At 47.0% G+C, this 17493-nt stretch overlaps 1 protein-coding gene across 1 annotated transcript; it reads right to left on the bottom strand.

Moving 5' to 3' along the window:
* Nucleotides 1-14648: 14648 nt before the first annotated feature.
* On the bottom strand, nucleotides 14649-16885 carry LOC125556467 (purple acid phosphatase 15-like). Its single transcript, XM_048719197.1, has 5 exons — nucleotides 16498-16885; nucleotides 16243-16434; nucleotides 15403-16151; nucleotides 15044-15328; nucleotides 14649-14943 (listed from the first exon to the last, which is right to left on the bottom strand). Exons 1-5 carry the CDS (start codon nucleotides 16760-16762, stop codon nucleotides 14773-14775), a joined length of 1662 nt encoding a protein of 553 aa, XP_048575154.1. The 5' UTR covers nucleotides 16763-16885; the 3' UTR covers nucleotides 14649-14772.
* Nucleotides 16886-17493: the final 608 nt, after the last annotated feature.

Consider the following 17493-nt stretch of genomic DNA (forward strand, 5'->3'; position numbering starts at 1 on the left):
TTTGGCTTCTTCTGCTTTGGCTTCGGCGCAGCAGGGGCGTCATCAGACTCAGTATCTGCTGGAGGGTCATTCACGGCAGTCCCTTGGACTAGGATGCGGGTGATGAGGCCTGCAAGATTGGCATACGGCCCGATGATATTGGGATCGGTGACACGTGTGCCATCTGCCCTTGGTGAGGAGGGACCAGGGTTGAAGTCAAGCCCAATTTTCTTCTTGTTTTGCTTTGCAGAGTTCTGAGCAAATTGGAAGTTGCGCTTGAACAGATTGTCATCGCGACACCAGAGAAGTGATGACGGATGTGCTTCAGCTGGCTGTGGTCCTCTCACCATGCATGGATAGAAGCCTTGAGCAATGGCTTCGTCTCTGGACCTGGGTACGAGATTTTTGTATAATACGTCTCCCCACGGTCTCTTGATGGCGCACTTCTCCGCATATTCCTGAGTGACGAAGCGGTATTGAAACCATTGCTCTGCCCAATATCTTCGAATCCATTGGATTCGTGTCTTGCGCTGACCATAGCTTTCTTCAGGATCAGTTTTGTACATCTCTGCCAATTCATCAGGCAGATCTTTGGACGTTCCACCACGTCGCTGTCTGCCTCCCTTCCTTGCTGCTGTTTCTGAAGCCATGAATCTTAACTTGGAAGGCTTCAAGATGTTCAAAGGCTTCAAAGGCTTCCTTTTGCTTGACCAACAAGAACTGGATTCAGGAGAGTTGATGTGATGCTGCAAGTACTCTGCAAATGAATGCAGACTATGAGATCCAAAGGATTCTCCCACGGACATGTACCTGTGACAGCATTAAGGTGCGAGGGAAGGGGAAGAGGTCATATGCATTCTCAGAAGATTTTGAAGATAAATCGGTTTAGAAGACATTGACCTCATTGTGCGAAGACATTCACTTATAGATAAGAAGTTGGTTCCAGATTTGTACGAACCCATAGATCAGTACAAGTGAGGAATCTAACTGCTTTATGAAGCACAAGTGAATATACTAGGCATGTTATGAGATGCAGCGGGAGATCTAACTGGTGTGAAGAGAAACTTCTTATGGTAGAAAGTGACAGAACCAAGAGATCAAAAGAGGCTGTAAAAAGAAGTTTTATTTACCACACTGGAACTGCTAGACGGAAGGAAGTTGATGCCGAGCAGTTCAGTCCTCCGTGCGCTAACTTGGCGACGGAAAACACCTACGGCGACGGCAGAGAGGAGGATGTCCACGGTCGGCGTGAGGACGGCGTTGGAGAGGTTGCGGCAGTGAAGCGCTTCGTCTCCGGCGTCGTCGAGTGCTAGCGGTGGCGCTAGGGTTCGTGCGAGGGTGGAAGAAGGAGATAATGACCGCGGTAAGTGTGAATTGATAGACTCAGAGGCGGTACTGTGCTATTACGCAGGTGCCCCTGGCGGTTCGCGTTTGGGGTTTGTTCCATGTCCCACGCACGCCTAAATTGTCGGGCGGTCGTTCCTGCTTCTCCGGATCTTATGTGGAGGAATGAGCATTAAAAACGGACTTTTATGGTTGTTTCTATGTCTTCGTCTGACAAGGACACAGTGAAGACATTCGACAGTTTCAACAGAATGCATATGACTTGGAGAGATAGGGTTTCAGATAGAAAGCATAGAGAGGTTAGGGTCCGATCACATTCACTTAGTTCAAAAGATTCAACCAAGAAGACATAGCTATAAGTGAATGCTGTAGAGGACAGAACACTAGTATGTGTATATCTATATAATCAACGTAGTGAAGATAATCATGAAGACATGTTGAGTTCGAAGCCAAACAAAATGTGAAGATATTGCAAGGTAATGCCATGAGTGAAACACTTCAAAATGGAACGTTTGGTGGTGGCGTTACCCACCGTATAGGAAGTATTAGACCCAGACACGGCGCACAATTATCGTGGCGCTCCAAAGTCAAATTCCACATTAATGTATTCACACTTAGAATTTATGTCTTCATTGATTGAAGATATACTTTACTTTGTGTGTTGCACATCTAAGTCATCAATATGCATAAGTGTTAGGATGTGTGCCTGATCACAGGACATTTGAGGATTCCAGGATATTTAGCTCACACCGTAACTTGGAAAACCTCTTCTCATCCAAGGGCTTGGTGAAGATATCTGCCAATTGCTCTTTAGTGTTGACGTGTATGATATCAATGTCTTCCTTTACAACATGATCTCTGAGAAAGTGATGACGAATTTCAATGTGCTTTGTCTTCGAGTGCTGAACTGGGTTGTTGGCAATCTTGATGGTGCTTTCGTTGTCGTAGTAAAGTGGCACTTGCTTCAGATGAATGCCATAATCCTTGAGTGTTTGCTTCATCCACAGAAGCTGAGCGTAGCAAGATCCAGCAGCAATGTATTCAGATTCAGCAGTGGAGAGAGATACACAGTTCTGCTTCTTTGAAGACCAACATACAAGTGATCGTCCCAGAAAGTGACATGTGCCTGATGTAGACTTGCGATCAACTTTGTCACCAGCATAATCAGCATCCGAAAATCCAACCAAATCAAACTCTGAGCCCTTTGGATACCATAATCCTAGAGTTGGGGTGTGAGCCAAATATCTAAGAATTCGCTTCACAGCCAAGTGATGCGACTCCTTTGGTGCCGCTTGAAATCGAGCACACATGCAAACACTAAGCATGATATCTGGCCTAGATGCACATAAATAAAGCAAAGACCCAATCATGGAGCGGTATACCTTTTGATCGAACTCTTTACCATTGTCGTCAGGACCTAGATGATGTTTGGCTGGCATTGGTGTTGTGAAGCCTTTGCAATCTTGCATACCGAACTTCTTCAGGCACTCTTTAAGATATTTCTCTTGAGATATGAAGATGCCGTTGCGTTGTTGCCGTATCTGAAGACCGAGGAAGAACTTCAGCTCCCCCATCATGGACATCTGATATTGCTCTTGCATCATATATCCAAACTCTTCACTATACTTCTGATTGGTGCAGCCGAAGATAATGTCATCCACATATATTTGGCACACAAACAGTTCACCATCATATGTCTTCGTGAAAAGAGTGGGATCCAGGGAACCAGGTATGAAGCCTTTGCTCTTCAGAAAGTACTTGAGTGTATCATACCAGGCCCTAGGGGCTTGTTTGAGGCCATATAGTGCCTTGTTGAGCTTGTATACCATATCAGGATGTTTTGGATTTTCAAAGCCAGGTGGTTGTGCAACATACACTTCTTCTTCAATCTTGCCATTGAGAAAGGCACTTTTCACATCCATTTGATATAGAAGTATGTTATGATGATTTGCATAGGCTAGGAGTATGCGTATGGCTTCAAGTCTAGCCACCGGAGCAAATGTTTCATCGAAGTCAATGCCCTCCACTTGAGTATATCCTTGAGCAACGAGACGAGCTTTGTTTCTGACAACTTGACCATGCTCATCTTGCTTGTTGCGGTATATCCATTTGGTGCCTATTATGTTGTGCTTCCGTGGATCAGGACGCTTAACCAGTTCCCATACATTATTCAGCTCAAACTGTTGAAGCTCTTCTTGCATAGCTTGAATCCATTCAGGTTCCATGAAGGCTTCTTCAACTTTCTTGGGTTCTGATATTGAGACGAATGCGAAATGCCCACAGAAGTTTGCTAGCTGAGTTGCCCTTGAACGAGCGAGTGGACCAGGTGCATTGATGCTGTCAAGTATTCTGTCAATCTGTACTTCATTTGCAACACGAGGATGTAAAGGGCGAAGACTTTGCTCTTGCTGATCTGTGTTGTCATTTGGAGGTATATCTTCAGGCTGAGCATTGTCTTCATGTGGATCAGGTGCTGAGATGATAAGTTCTTCTTCAGGATGAGCTTCAGAAGGTACAATCTCTCCAGTTCCCATAAGCTTGATTGATTCACTAGCTGGAACTTCATCTAGCACATTTGGCAATTGCTCTCTTTGTGATCCATTGGTTTCATCAAACCGCACATCCACAGTTTCAACCACTTTGTAGTGGAAGAGATTGAAGACTCTGTAGGAGTGCGAATCCTTTCCATATCCAAGCATGAATCCCTCATGTGCTTTTGGTGCAAACTTTGAGGTGTGGTGTGGGTCCTTGATCCAGCATTTTGCGCCAAATACTCTAAAGTAACTGACATTTGGCTTCTTGCCAATTAGGAGTTCATAAGATGTCTTGTTCAGAAGCTTGTGAAGATAAACACGATTGATTGTATGGCATGCAGTATCAATGGCTTCAGTCCAGAATTTTCCTGGAGTCTTGTATTCATCTAGCATTGTTCTGGCCATCTCAATGAGTGTTCTGTTCTTGCGTTCGACGACGCCATTCTGCTGTGGCGTGTATGGAGCTGAGAATTCATGTGTGATGCCCAAGGTATCCAGATATGTATCAAGGCCAGTGTTCTTGAATTCAGTGCCATTGTCACTTCTGATGTGCTTTATCTTGGTGCCAAAATTGTTCATGGCTCGATTGGCGAAGCGTCTGAAGACATCCTGCACTTCAGTCTTGTAAAGGATTATGTGTACCCAAGTATATCTAGAGTAATCATCAACAATGACGAAGCCATAGAGGCAAGCAGAAGTAGTAAAAGTTGAGTAGTGAGTGGGACCGAAAAGATCCATGTGAAGCAGTTCGAAGGGTTGTGTAGTAGTCATGATTGTCTTCGAAGGATGTTTTTCCCTTGTCATCTTCCCTGCTTCACAGGCACCGCATAAATGATCTTTCTTGAACTTGACGCCTTCGATGCCTATGACATGCTTCTTCTTTGCAAGGGTGTGGAGGTTCCTCATGCCAGCATGCCCAAGCCTTCGATGCCAAAGCCAGCATTCTGAAGCTTTTGCAAGAAGACATACTGCAAGTTGTGGTCCTGCTGAGAAATCTACCACGTACAAATCATCTTTCCGATACCCTTCAAACACTAGAGATTTGTCAGATTCCATAAGCACCAGGCAGCGATATTTGCCAAACATTACAATCATATTCAAATCACAAAGCATTGAGACAGACATTAAGTTGAAGCCAAGGGATTCAACAAGCATGACTTTATCCATGTGTTGATCCCTTGAGATTGCAACTCTACCTAGACCCAATACCTTACTTTTACCAGTGTCAGCAAATGTAATGTGGCTCTTGTCGGATGGACGTAAAGTTGAGTCCATGAGAAGGCTTCTTTTGCCAGTCATGTGATTTGTACACCCACTGTCAATAATCCATTCTGAAGACTTTGAAGTCACTGGTGTCGTACCCTACAGTGCAGTTAGGGGGATAGGCTTCACGAAGGGTATTGTGAAGCATAAACATTTGACGAACCAGTGGATTATGAAAACTTAAATCCAGATTAGGACTAATAGGGAGAGTAGCATGCGATTCAGGAACGAAGTACATAATGATGCCATTTGGGCATTTTATCTTGCGCCCTACAAGATTTTTAAGGTCCCCAGCAATAGCATCAGAAGATTTTGTTTTTCTGCTGGAGACCTTTCCCTGCAAAAGAGAGTTAAGCTTTCTTAACCACCCACATCTTCAAGGGTGGCTTAGAAGCAATAAGTCTAAGTGCAGCATCTGAGAATTTTGGCTTTGAAGCCTTAGCAAACAGTCTAGCAGGTGGACAATAATACTCATAAGAATAAGCAGAATAATTTTTGGTCATATGAACATGACGGTTCGAAGAACCGCTCTCATATTCGTATGCCTGAGTATGGTTTCCCTGCAAAACATTAGCGTTAGTGCGACTCAGGTGAGTCCTCTGTCTGTATGAAGCCTTTGGACCATATGAAGCCTTTGGTCTGAGGTTTGTCTTCTTCAAGTGAGGTGTCAAGAAGACATTCACAGGAAGATTTTTTAGACATGTTTTCGGAACCCAGATCTTCTTCAAAGGCGATCCATTCCTGCAGTTAGTACCAATGTACCTGGCAAATACTTCACCATTCTGACTCTTAAACAGTTTGTAGTTTGCATCAAAGGATTCATCAATGATAATAGGGTTAGCACAAGTGAAGCCAGATAGATTGGATGGATCTGCTGAGGATTCCTTTGCAGCAACCCATGTGGTTTTGGGGTACTGCTCAGGTTTCCAGTAAGAGCCATCTGCATTAATTTTCCTCACGAACCCAACACCCTCTTTCCTAGGGTTTCGGTTCAGAATCTGCTTCTTAAGGACATCACATAGTGTCTGATGCCCTTTCAGACTTTTGTACATTCCTGTTTCAAGCAATGTCTTCAACCTAGCATTCTCATCAGCAATAGCAGTGGTATCCTCAGGAGAGGGGTTAGTTACCACGTCAACAGTTGAAGATATTGCAACAGTAGTAGCAGTGGAACATTCAGCAACAGAATTAGCATTATCACGCTCAATGCATTTAAGACATGGTGGTTCAAATCCTTCCTGAGCGGGACTGATCTGTTCGGAGCGAAGTGACTCATTTTCCTTTTGAAGATCTTCATGATCCGCTCTCAACTTCTCAAGATCTTGCTTCTTTTGAAGATAATCATAGGAGAGCTTTTCATGAGTAGTTGAGAGAGTATCAAGACGATCTTCAAGTTCCTGATACTTAACGTGAAGATTTTTTATGTCTTCAATTAAGGATTCAGAACGAGTCATTTCGGCACCCAACAGATCATCGCTTCTGTCTAACAGTTTTTGAATATGTTCCATAGCTTTCTGTTGTTCAGTTGCAATTTTAGCAAGTGTTCTGTAGCTAGGTTTTGAATCACATTCAGAGTCATCGTCACTAGATGTTTCATAGCGAGTAGTGCGTGTGTTTACCTTGGCACCACGTGCCATGAAGCAGTAGGTAGGAGTGGAGTCGTTCTTGTCATTTGCGTCGGTGTCGGTGATGCAGTCATTGTCTTCAGTGTTGAAGATGGACTTGGCGACGTATGCTGTAGCCAGACTCGCAATGCCAGAATCAGACTCCTCCTCAGACTCCACCTCTGCCTCCTCAGATGCGGACTCCTCCTCTGAATCCATCTCCTTTCCAACAAACGCACGTGCCTTGCCAGATGAGCTCTTCTTGTGTGATGAAGACTTTGATGAAGACTTGGACGAAGACTTTGAGTGTTTCTTCTTCTTCTTGTCGTCAGAATCATATTCCTTGCTCTTCTTCTTCCTTCTGTTCTCATTGTCCCACTGTGGACACTCAGAGATGAAGTGTCCAGTTTTCTTGCACTTGTGACATGTTTTCTTCTTGTAGTTATGAGCAGAAGCTTCATCATTCCTTGAGCTTGATCGTGAAGATTTCCTGAAGCCTTTCTTCTTAGTGAATTTTTGGAACTTCTTCACTAGCATTGCAAGTTCTCTTCCAATGTCTTCAGGATCATCAGAACTGCAGTCAGATTCTTCTTCAGATGAGGAGACAGCTTTTGCCTTCAAGGCACGAGTTCGCCCATAGTTTGGACCGTAGATATCTCTTTTCTCAGAAAGCTGAAACTCATGTGTGTTGAGCCTCTCAAGTATGTCAGACGGATAGAGTGTCTTGAAATCAGGACGTTCTTGAATCATGAGGGCCAGGATGTCAAACGAACTATCAAGTGATCTCAGCAGCGTCTTGACGATTTCATGTTTGGTGATCTCAGTGGCGCCGAGGGCTTGAAGCTCATTTGTGATGTCAGTGAGCCGGTCAAATGTGTGCTGGACATTCTCATTGTCATTTCGCTTGAAGCGGTTGAAGAGGTTGCGAAGAACACTGATTCTTTGATCTCTCTGGGTTGAGATGCCTTCATTGACCTTGGAGAGCCAGTCCCAGACTAGCTTTGTTGTCTTCAAGGCACTCACACGGCCATACTGTCCTTTGGTCAGATGACCACACCACAGATGATATTCTTAGCAGTAGAGTCCAGTTGAACGAATTTCTTGACATCAGCAGCAGTGACACCTTCTCCAGCCTTGGGAACGCCGTTCTCGACGACATACCATAGGTCGACATCAATGGCTTCAAGATGCATGCGCATCTTATTCTTCCAGTAGGGGTATTCAGTTCCATCGAAGACGGGGCAAGCAGCGGAGACTTTGATTATCCCTGCAGTCGACATAGCTAAAACTCCAGGTGGTTAAACCGAATAACACAGAACAAGGGAGCACCTTGCTCTGATACCAATTGAAAGTGCGTTATATCGACTAGAGGGGGGGTGAATAGGCGATTTTTATGAAAGTCTTCAAAACGTGAGAGTTATGAAGACAAACAGTGAAGATTATGCCTATTACTATGCAGCGGAAGTTAGATTACACTAGGCAAGCCATGGTCAAGTATTCAATATAGTGAAAGCACAATGACAAACAGCTTCAGTGTAATAAGGATTCAGGTAGGGAAGAAGTTATGAAGCCAACAGATCATACATCATGTTGTGAGACAAAGATAAAGCAAGCATGCAAATGGCTCATAATGAAATAACAGTAAGTAAAAGGAGTGAGAAGATAAAACAGTGACACGTTGGAAGACAATGATTTGTGGACAGTTCCAGTGCTTGTGACAACTGTACGTCTGGTGGAGCGGCTAGGTATTTAAACCTTAGGACACACAGTCCCGGACACCCAGTCCTGAACACGCAGCTCAGGACACCAAGTCCTCACCCCGTATTCTCCTTGAACTAAGGTCACACAGACCTCGTCCAATCACTCGTGGTAAGTCTTTAGGCGACTTCCAAACCTTCACAGAATTCGTTCACTGGCAATCCACAATTTCTCTTGGATGCTCTGAACGCGACGCCTAACCGTCTGGAGGATGCACAGTCCTCAAGTGTAATAAGTCTTCAGATCACTCAGACACGAAGACTTAAGTGATGCCCAATTTACTCTGGCTCTGGGTGGTTAGGGCTTTTCTCCTCGCTAGGAATTTTCTCTCAAAGGCTTCGAGGTGGGTTGCTCTCAAACGACAAAAGCCGTGCACTGAAATCTGAGCAGCCAACCGTTTATGGTTGTGGGGGTGGGCTATTTATAGCCACTTGGCAACCCGACCTGATTTGTCCGAAATGACCCTGGGTCACTAAGGAACTGACACGTGTACCAACGGTCGAATTTTGAACTCACACGGCAACTTTACTTGGGCTACAAGTAAAGCTGACTTGTTTGACTCTGGACAAGATTTGCCCTCATAGTCTTCGCTCGAAGACATAGGATTTGAATTAGGCATCACTTCAGTCATTCTGACTGGTTCTCTTGGACCCCACTTAACAGTACGGTGGTTCCTATGACACAACATGAAAGAAATAAAACTACGAAGGATCTAAGTCTTCGAGTTCCATAAGCTTCATAGGGAGTCTTCTCATGTCATTGTCTTCAATATGAATATCTTCATAAACCACCATTGTCTTCAATGTCTTCGTACATTTTTAGGGGTCATCTCTGGTAGTAAAACCGAATCAATGAGGGACTTCTACCTGTGTTTTCCTGCAATTCTCACAAACACATTAGTCCCTCAACTAGGTTTGTCGTCAACACTCCAAAACCAACTAGGGGTGGCACTAGATGCACTTACAATTCGCATTCATTACTGTTAGTTTACATTGAGTATGACTTGACCGGATCTATTTTACCATGAATTACAATGTCTAGTTAGTCCTTAATCTTTAAAGGTGCTCTGCATTTATGTTTTGCGGTCTCAGAAAGGGCTAGCGAGATACCATCTTGTTATATCATATTATGATTATTTTGAGAAAGTGTTGTCATCCGAGATTTATTATTATTGCTCGCTAGTTGATTATGCCATTGATCTGAGTAAACATGAGATCTATGTGAATATGGTTAGTTCATAATCTTTGCTGAAAACTTGAATGCTGGCTTTACATATTTACAACAACAAGAGCAAACAGAGTTTGTAAAAGTTTTTCTTTATCACTTTCAGTTTGTCAACTCAATTGCTTGAGGACAAGAAAAGGTTTAATCTTAGGGGAGTTGATACATCTCCGTCGTATCTATTTTTCCAAACACTTTTGCCCTTGTTTTGGACTCTAACTGGCATGATTTGAATGGAACTAACCCGGACTGACGCTGTTTTCAGCAGAATTACCATGATGTTATTTATGTGCAGAAACAAAAGTTCTCGGAATGACCTGAAACTTCACGGAACATCTTTTCGGAAATAATAAAAAATCCTAGCAAAAGATGAAGACCAGGGGGCCCACCACCTGTCCACGAGGGTGGGAGGCGCGCCTGCCCCCCTAGGGCGCGCCCCCCTACCTCGTGGGCCCCCTGGAGCTCCTCCGACCTCAAGTCCAACTCTATATATTTGCTTTAGGAGAGAAAAAATAGAGAGAACAATTCATCACGTTTTACAATACGGAGCCGCCGCCAAGCCCTAAACCTCTCGGGAGGGCTGATCTGGAGTCCATTCGGGACTCCGGAGCGGGGAATCCGTCGCCATCGTCATCATCAACCATCCTCCATCACCAATTTCATGATGCTCACCGTCGTGCGTGAGTAATTCCATCGTAGGCTTGCTGGACGGTGATGGGTTGGATGAGATCTATCATGTAATCGAGTTAGTTTTGTTAGGGTTTGATCCCTGGTATCCACTATGTTCTGAGATTGATGTTGCTATGACTTTGCTATGCTTAATGCTGGTCACTAGGACCCGAGTGCCATGATTTCAGATCTGAACCTATTATGTTTTCATCAATATATGAGAGTTCTTGATCCTATCTTGCAAGTCTATAGTCACCTATTATGTGTTAAGATCCGTTAACCCCGAAGTGACAATAATCGGGATACTTACCGGTGATGACCATAGTTTGAGGAGTTCATGTATTCACTATGTGCTAATGCTTTGTTCCGGTACTCTATTAAAAGGAGGCCTTAATATCCCTTAGTTTCCATTAGGACCCTGCTTCCACGGGAGGGTAGGACATAAGATGTCATGCAAGTTCTTTTCCATAAGCACGTATGACTATATTCGGAATACATGCCTACATTACATTGATGAATTGGAGCTAGTTCTGTGTCACCCTAGGTTATGACTGTTACATGATGAACCGCATCCGGCATAATTCTCCATCACTGATCCATTGCCTACGAGCTTTCCATATATTGTTCTTCGCTTATTTACTTTTCCGTTGCTATTGCTATCGTCATTACAAAATACCAAAAACACTACTTTTGCTACTGTTACCTTTTGCTATCGTTACCACTACTATCATATTACTTTGCTACGAAATACTTTGCTGCAGATATTAAGTTTCCAGGTGTGGTTGAATTGACAACTCAGCTGCTAATACTTGAGAATATTCTTGGCTCCCCTTGTGTCGAATCAATAAATTTGGGTTGAATACTCTACCCTCGAAAACTGTTGCGATCCCCTATACTTGTGGGTTATCACCTAGAATCCTTATGCCCCCGCCCTGCGTGTTGTAAATCCTCTCATAATGTATGATTTGTCCCCTATGCTACTTTCTTGATCCTTCAAGCCACTAGGTGTAGTATTGGTGTGAAGTGAAAGCAGAGGGGGAGCCACACCCTAGGCCCCCAGGGCCCGGAATTTTTCTTTAGTGTTACTTTTAAAGGTTTTCTTTGGGCCTAGTGTTCATTGCACAACCCAGCACAAGGGGCCCAAACCCTTGTTAACTTCTGTCTCCCAACCTAAAACTCCCAAAGACAGCACGCATTCCCCAGCATGATCATGTCATGTCGTGCCACTGTCTTTCATCTTCTTGTTCCAGTCCACCGCCACTCCGTCCACGTAGGCGGGTGGGTCCGCGCACTGACATCAGCCTTATCTTTCATGCATATAGTCTCCTCCACTCCTCCGCAGCGGACGCAATCCCCTTTTCTCCTCTGTTCCCTCTTCTCCACGGGGACACCTCCTCGCCGCTTGTTCATGGCCAGACCGGTGCCGCGACTTGGCCGCAAGTTGTCCTAGCAACCGCGCGCCATCCTGATACGTCTCCTTCGTATCTATAATTTTTGATTGTTCCATGCCAATATTCTACAACTTTCATATACTTTTGGCAACTTTTTATACTATTTTAGGGACTAACATATTGATCCAGTGCCCAGTGTCAGTTCCTGTTTGTTGCATGTTTTTTGTTTCGCAGAATATCCATATCAAACAGAGTCCAAACGGGATAAAAACTGCCGGAGATTTTTTTGGAATATATATGATTTTTGGGAAGAAATATCCACGCGAGACGGTGCCCGAGGTGGCCACGAGGCAGGAGGGCGCGCCTGCCCCCCCCCCCCAGGCGCGCCCCTGACCCTCATGGGCCACCCGTAAGGCGGTTGGTACCCTTCTTTCGCCGCAAGAAAGCTAATATCCGGGTAGAGATCGTGTCAAAATTTCAGCCCAATTCGGAGTTACGGATCTCCGGGAATATAAGAAACGGTGAAAGGGAAGAATCTGGAAACGCAGAAACAGAGAGAGACAGAGAGACAGATCCAATCTCGGAGGGGCTCTCGCCCCTCCCATGCCATGGAGGCCAAGGACCAGAGGGTAAACCCTTCTCCCATCTAGGTAGAAGGTCAAGGAAGAAGAAGAAGGAGGGGGGCTCTCTCCCCCTCGCTTCCGGTGGCGCCGGAACGCCGCCGGGGGCCATCATCATCACCGCGATCTACACCAACACCTCCGCCATCTTCATCAACATCTCCATCACATTCCCTCCTCTATCTACAGCGGTCCACTCTCCCGCAACCTGTTGTACCCTCTACTTGAACATGGTGCTTTCTGCTTCATACTATTATCCAATGATGTGTTGCCATCCTATGATGTCTGAGTAGATTTTCGTTGTCCTATCGGTGGTTGATGAATTGCTATGATTGATTTAATTTTCTTGTGGTTATGTTGCTGTCCTTTTGTGACCATCATATGATTGCGCGTGTGGATCACACCCTAGGGTTAGTTGTATGTTGATAAGACTATGTATTGGAGGGCAAGAGTGACAGAAGCTTCAACCTAGCATAGAAATTGATGCATACGGGATTGAAGGGGGACCAATATATCTTAATGCTATGGTTGGGTTTTACCTTAATGAACATTACTAGTTGCGGATGCTTGCTAATAGTTCTAATCATAAGTGCATAGAATTCCAAGACAGGGATGACATGCTAGCAGTGGCCTCTCCCACATAATACTTGCTATCGGTCTAGTAAAGTAGTCAATTGCTTAGGGACAATTTCGCAACTCCTACCACCACTTTTCCACACTCGCTATATTTACTTTATTGTTTCTTTATCTAAACAGCCCCTACTTTTTATTTACGTACTCTTTATTATCCTGCAAACCTATCCAACAACACCTACAAAGTACTTCTAGTTTCATACTTGTTCTAGGTAAAGCGAACGTCAAGCGTGCGTAGAGTTGTATCGGTGGTCGATAGAACTTGAGAGAATATTTTTTCTACCTTTAGCTCCTCGTTGGGTTCGACACTCTTACTTATCGAAAACTATTGCGATCCCCTATACTTGTGGGTTATCGCGCCCTACCACTAGCATCGGATCGGCCATTGCTGGCGCGGGTGCCAAGGCACGGGGGTGCTATAAGCTGTGCACCACCGGTGCTGGAGCCGGCCAGGGTGGGAGCTACAACCGACAAACTTTTTTGCCACAACCAACCACACCGAATGCTGGAACCGTCCATCTTTTTTTCTACAACTGGCCAGAAGCGACGACGGCGGCATGTTGTTTTTGCTAGAACCTGCACTGGATTTGCTAAAACCAACGATGAAAATTGCTACATTTATGGTGGCGATCAATCTCCAAGTTGCTGGAACCGACGATTTTTTTTGCTGCAATCGGCGAGAGTTTTGTTGCAACCAGCAAATGCTCGATGCTGGGTTGGGGCGCGACGACGAGCTGCGACCGGCGACCAGAGAAAAAAGCTACAACAGTATTCTGAAAAAGCTATAATGATGGTGCACGGAGCTGCAACCCGTGGTGCTGCGCGCACCGGTGACCAGAGAAAAAAGCTGCAACTGTCTTCCGAGAAGCTAATACCGGTAACATCTATTGTTACCACTATTCGCGGCGGTGACGGGGCGACTGGAATCGGTGCTGCTACAACTATGCTCATGGGAGCTGCAACCATCGATGCCTTTTTTGTCGGAGAATGCTACCACTATATCTTGCACAAGCTACAACCATACACGCGCAAAGCTGCAAGCGCTGGTGTTTTCCTACAACCATTGCTACGAACTACAGCCAACCGGTGACAGGAGAAAGACATGTTGCCAGTGAGCACGAAACCAAGGACGAGCGCGGGCGGGCACATGTGGAGGGTGAGCGTGGCGACACAGGGTTAGCTGCGCGAGATTGGGGGGTGGGGTGGGGAGCTTCGCGAACCGGGTTTTTTTTTTTGGCTAGATCCAACGGCCGGTGCTACTGGTGTCGGGGGGCTAGCATGCGACCGTTCGAAATTTGGGCCGTCTGGCGGCGCCTAGCACTGCCCTACATGAATCCATGTCCAAACCAACTTATGGTTGAGATGGTTAGGTGGACAGTGGTATCCTTAATCCACCAGGGTTCAAATCCTGGTGCTCGCATTTATCCTGGATTTATTTCAGGAATTCCGGCGATACGCTTTCAGTGGGAGGAGACGTTCCCGTCGACTACGAGGCGCCTACGGTGACTTCGTAAAATCTCAAGATGATATGCCGGCTCAGTCTCTCGGAGGTGCTCATAGGGGTAGGGTGTGCGTGTGTGCGTTCATAGGGGTGAGTGTATGCGCGTTTATATGAGCGCTTGCGTCTGTACTGTGTTAAAAAACAAACATGAATCCATGTTTTAGTTGCTACTGTATTTCTTTTTATTTCCACGCTTGGGCGAACCGTCTATAAAGTTGCCATTACACCGCGCGATCTACTCCAGCAGTACAGCAGTTAACCTCCCGATTCCCGTGTGGTGTTTTGTCGACCGTGTGCCGGCCTGGTTGAGTTGTGCTTGTGCAAGCACCTGTGCGGCTCCCGGACAATGTAAATCTCATCTCCGGCGCTTCCGTAGTGGTCCTGGTTCCTGTGCCATCTCCACAGAGCGTGCGTCTCGTTCTTCACCTGCATGAGAACACATTGCGTCGTCTCACATCGGCCAGACGAACCATATATCTAGCTGGTCAGAATTCTCTTGGATCTTGTTTTCCTCGTACGTACGTACCTCGAGGATGCCGTGGCCGAAGCTGCTCTCCCGGTAGGCGCTGTAGTCCGGCTGCCGGTCCCAGCAGAACCTGCCGGCGGCCGGGCCGGACGTGAAGTTGAAGGCGCAGAAGCCGCCGATGAAGGCGTTGGGCTTGGGCCGCGGGTCCGGGCAGTGCCCCGGCTCGTCGGCGTGGGTGGTGGCCATCTTCTCCCGGTTCCCGCCGTCGCCCACCGAGATGTGCACCGCGCCGCACGGGTCCAGCGTGTAGTTGAACACCCGGTTGGAGCGCTCGTACGCGTGCACCTGCATCACAGCAAGCAACTGATCACTCTTCACTCTCGGCTGCTTTGCCAATGTCCAGAGGGTGTGATCGATACATGGCCGGTGAAGGCGATGTCGAGGCCGTGGGAGTAGAGCAGCTCCTCCATGGCCACTCTCATGCACTCCACCTCCCTGTAGTGAGCCTTGTAGGTGGTGTACCATGGCGCGTGCCAGCCGGCGACCAGCCAGGGGGTCACCGCCCTGTCCACCTTCGCCAGGTCCTTCACCAGCCATCTGTACTGCTCCCCTGACCTGCTGTAATCGGCGTAGGCGGCGAGCATGATGAAATGGATCCCGCCGGCGTCGAACGAGTAGTAGAAGGGGGAGAAGGAGCCGCTCTCCGTCGACGGGAACGCGAACCGGGAGCGGTAGGCCGCGAACGTCTTGTTGCCGATCTGCTCCTCTATCTCATGGTTCCCTTCCACCACCATCATCGGCGTGCCCGACGTCACCGCCTCCATGTACCTTCCCCAGTAGTCCCAGCGCGGCTGGTACGTCTCGTGGATGGGCGTCGACTTGCCGAACGCGCACGAGTAGCAGTCCGCTCCGGTGCCGTTGGTGAGGTACATGTTGGCGTAGCACACGTCGCCGACGAGGAGGACCAGGTCGGGCCGGTTGCTGACCATGTGGTCCACGGTCGAGGTGGTGTTGTACGTGAGCCCGAGGTCTCCCACCACGGCGATCCTCCCCGGGTAGCTCCGCGGCCCCACCGCCGGCATCGTCCGGAACGCGTGGACGGCGCTCATCGCCCCCGGGATGCCCGGGTCGCCGCACTGGTAGTAGTACTTCGTCGCAGGCTCAAGCCCTGCATGCAGATTTTTATATTTCATTGCACTCCCAAAAAAATTGCAAAAAAATGATTGTGGAACAGGGGATCAACGAACGACGGCGGTCACCTTGGAGGCGGACGTGGTGGATGATGCCGGAGGTGTAGTTCTGGAGGCCCTCGAAGGGGTAGAGCTGGCTGTACACGAGCGCGTCGCCGGTGGCCTCGTGAACCAAAGAATCGGCGGCGAGCCCGTAGCGCACGACGCTGGCGACCGTGCCGGGGTTCAGCGGCTTGACGGTGCCGCCCATCTGGAATTCGCCTGCGGAACCAAGAATCAATGCCATCCAATCCAAGAATCAGAGTCCGGTGAGCAGCTTACTACCGGTGATCCAGGAGACCCAGGCAGAGGTGGGAGCGGCGGAGAGCGCGACGGTGATTTGCTCGGGAGCCCAGCCCGTGGCCCGGCGCTGCACCCGGGGGTCCGTGTCCGGCAGGTCCACCGCGTGGCCCCTGTCTTTCCGCAGCGCCACCGTCACCGGCCGCGACGGGCCGGTGAGCGTCGACGCCGGCTCAGCAGCAGCCGCCACCGCCGCCGCGAGCAGCAGCAGCAGCCGCAGCGACCCCCACCACATGGTGTTGCTTGGCATTGAGAGAATTGGGATGATTTTGGCAGGAAACTTACAGGAATCGGGCAGAGGAGGTTGGGAGCCGGAAATGGAATTCGGTGGGTCTTCGTCCAGCGTCTAGAACTTGCCGCCCATCTTGGACCGGCGAGATAATAAACGAGCAAAGTTTGCCGCCTGCGCTTTGGTGCCTTGTGAACGTCAGAACGTGCAGGCAGCTGCACTAGCCGAGTTTGGACTTTGGACACCTTCGTCCCATGCATGACTCATGTTCTACAAAATGTAGCTTGAAACTAAAGCGCAAAGCAACAAAATATGCAGCTATGGCTCGTCAACAAAACTTCAAGCCTTTCACAAAAATAAAACAAACTAAAGTTCAAGCCGGTTAATAAGGTCTAAAATGATCAACATATACTCCCTCCGCTTCTAAATACAACCCCTTCTAGAGATTTCAATACATCCACATATGGATGTATATAGGCATATTTTACAGTTTAGATTCACTCATTTTGCTCCGTATGTAGTTTGTATTTGTAACATTTCAAAATTCTAAATTTTGGAATGTTATATTAAATAAATAGATTTGATTGATTGTTTGATTGTGCTATGGTTGCTTGTGTGAAATTGAGTGAAATTTGAAACTTTTTTAAAGTTAAATGAGAGGGAATAAAATGACTTCCCAAATCTTTCACTTTGCTTTCTGATCTCCAAGAATTCAAATTTATTTCATCACAAAACCCTAGAGAGAAGATGAC

Source organism: Triticum urartu, chromosome 5, assembly GCF_003073215.2.
Source record: "Triticum urartu cultivar G1812 chromosome 5, Tu2.1, whole genome shotgun sequence".
NCBI classification, from domain to species: Eukaryota; Viridiplantae; Streptophyta; class Magnoliopsida; order Poales; family Poaceae; genus Triticum; species Triticum urartu.

Coding starts and splice junctions, on each gene's coding strand:
- LOC125556467 (XM_048719197.1), bottom strand. CDS start 16,762: ATGCCAAGCAACACCATGTGGTGGGGGTCGCTGCGGCTGCTGCTGCTG. Junction 16,435..16,497: donor CTGGGTCTCCTGGATCACCG/GTAGTAAGCTGC, acceptor TTGGTTCCGCAG/GCGAATTCCAGATGGGCGGC. Junction 14,944..15,043: donor TCGGCCACGGCATCCTCGAG/GTACGTACGTAC, acceptor GTTCTCATGCAG/GTGAAGAACGAGACGCACGC.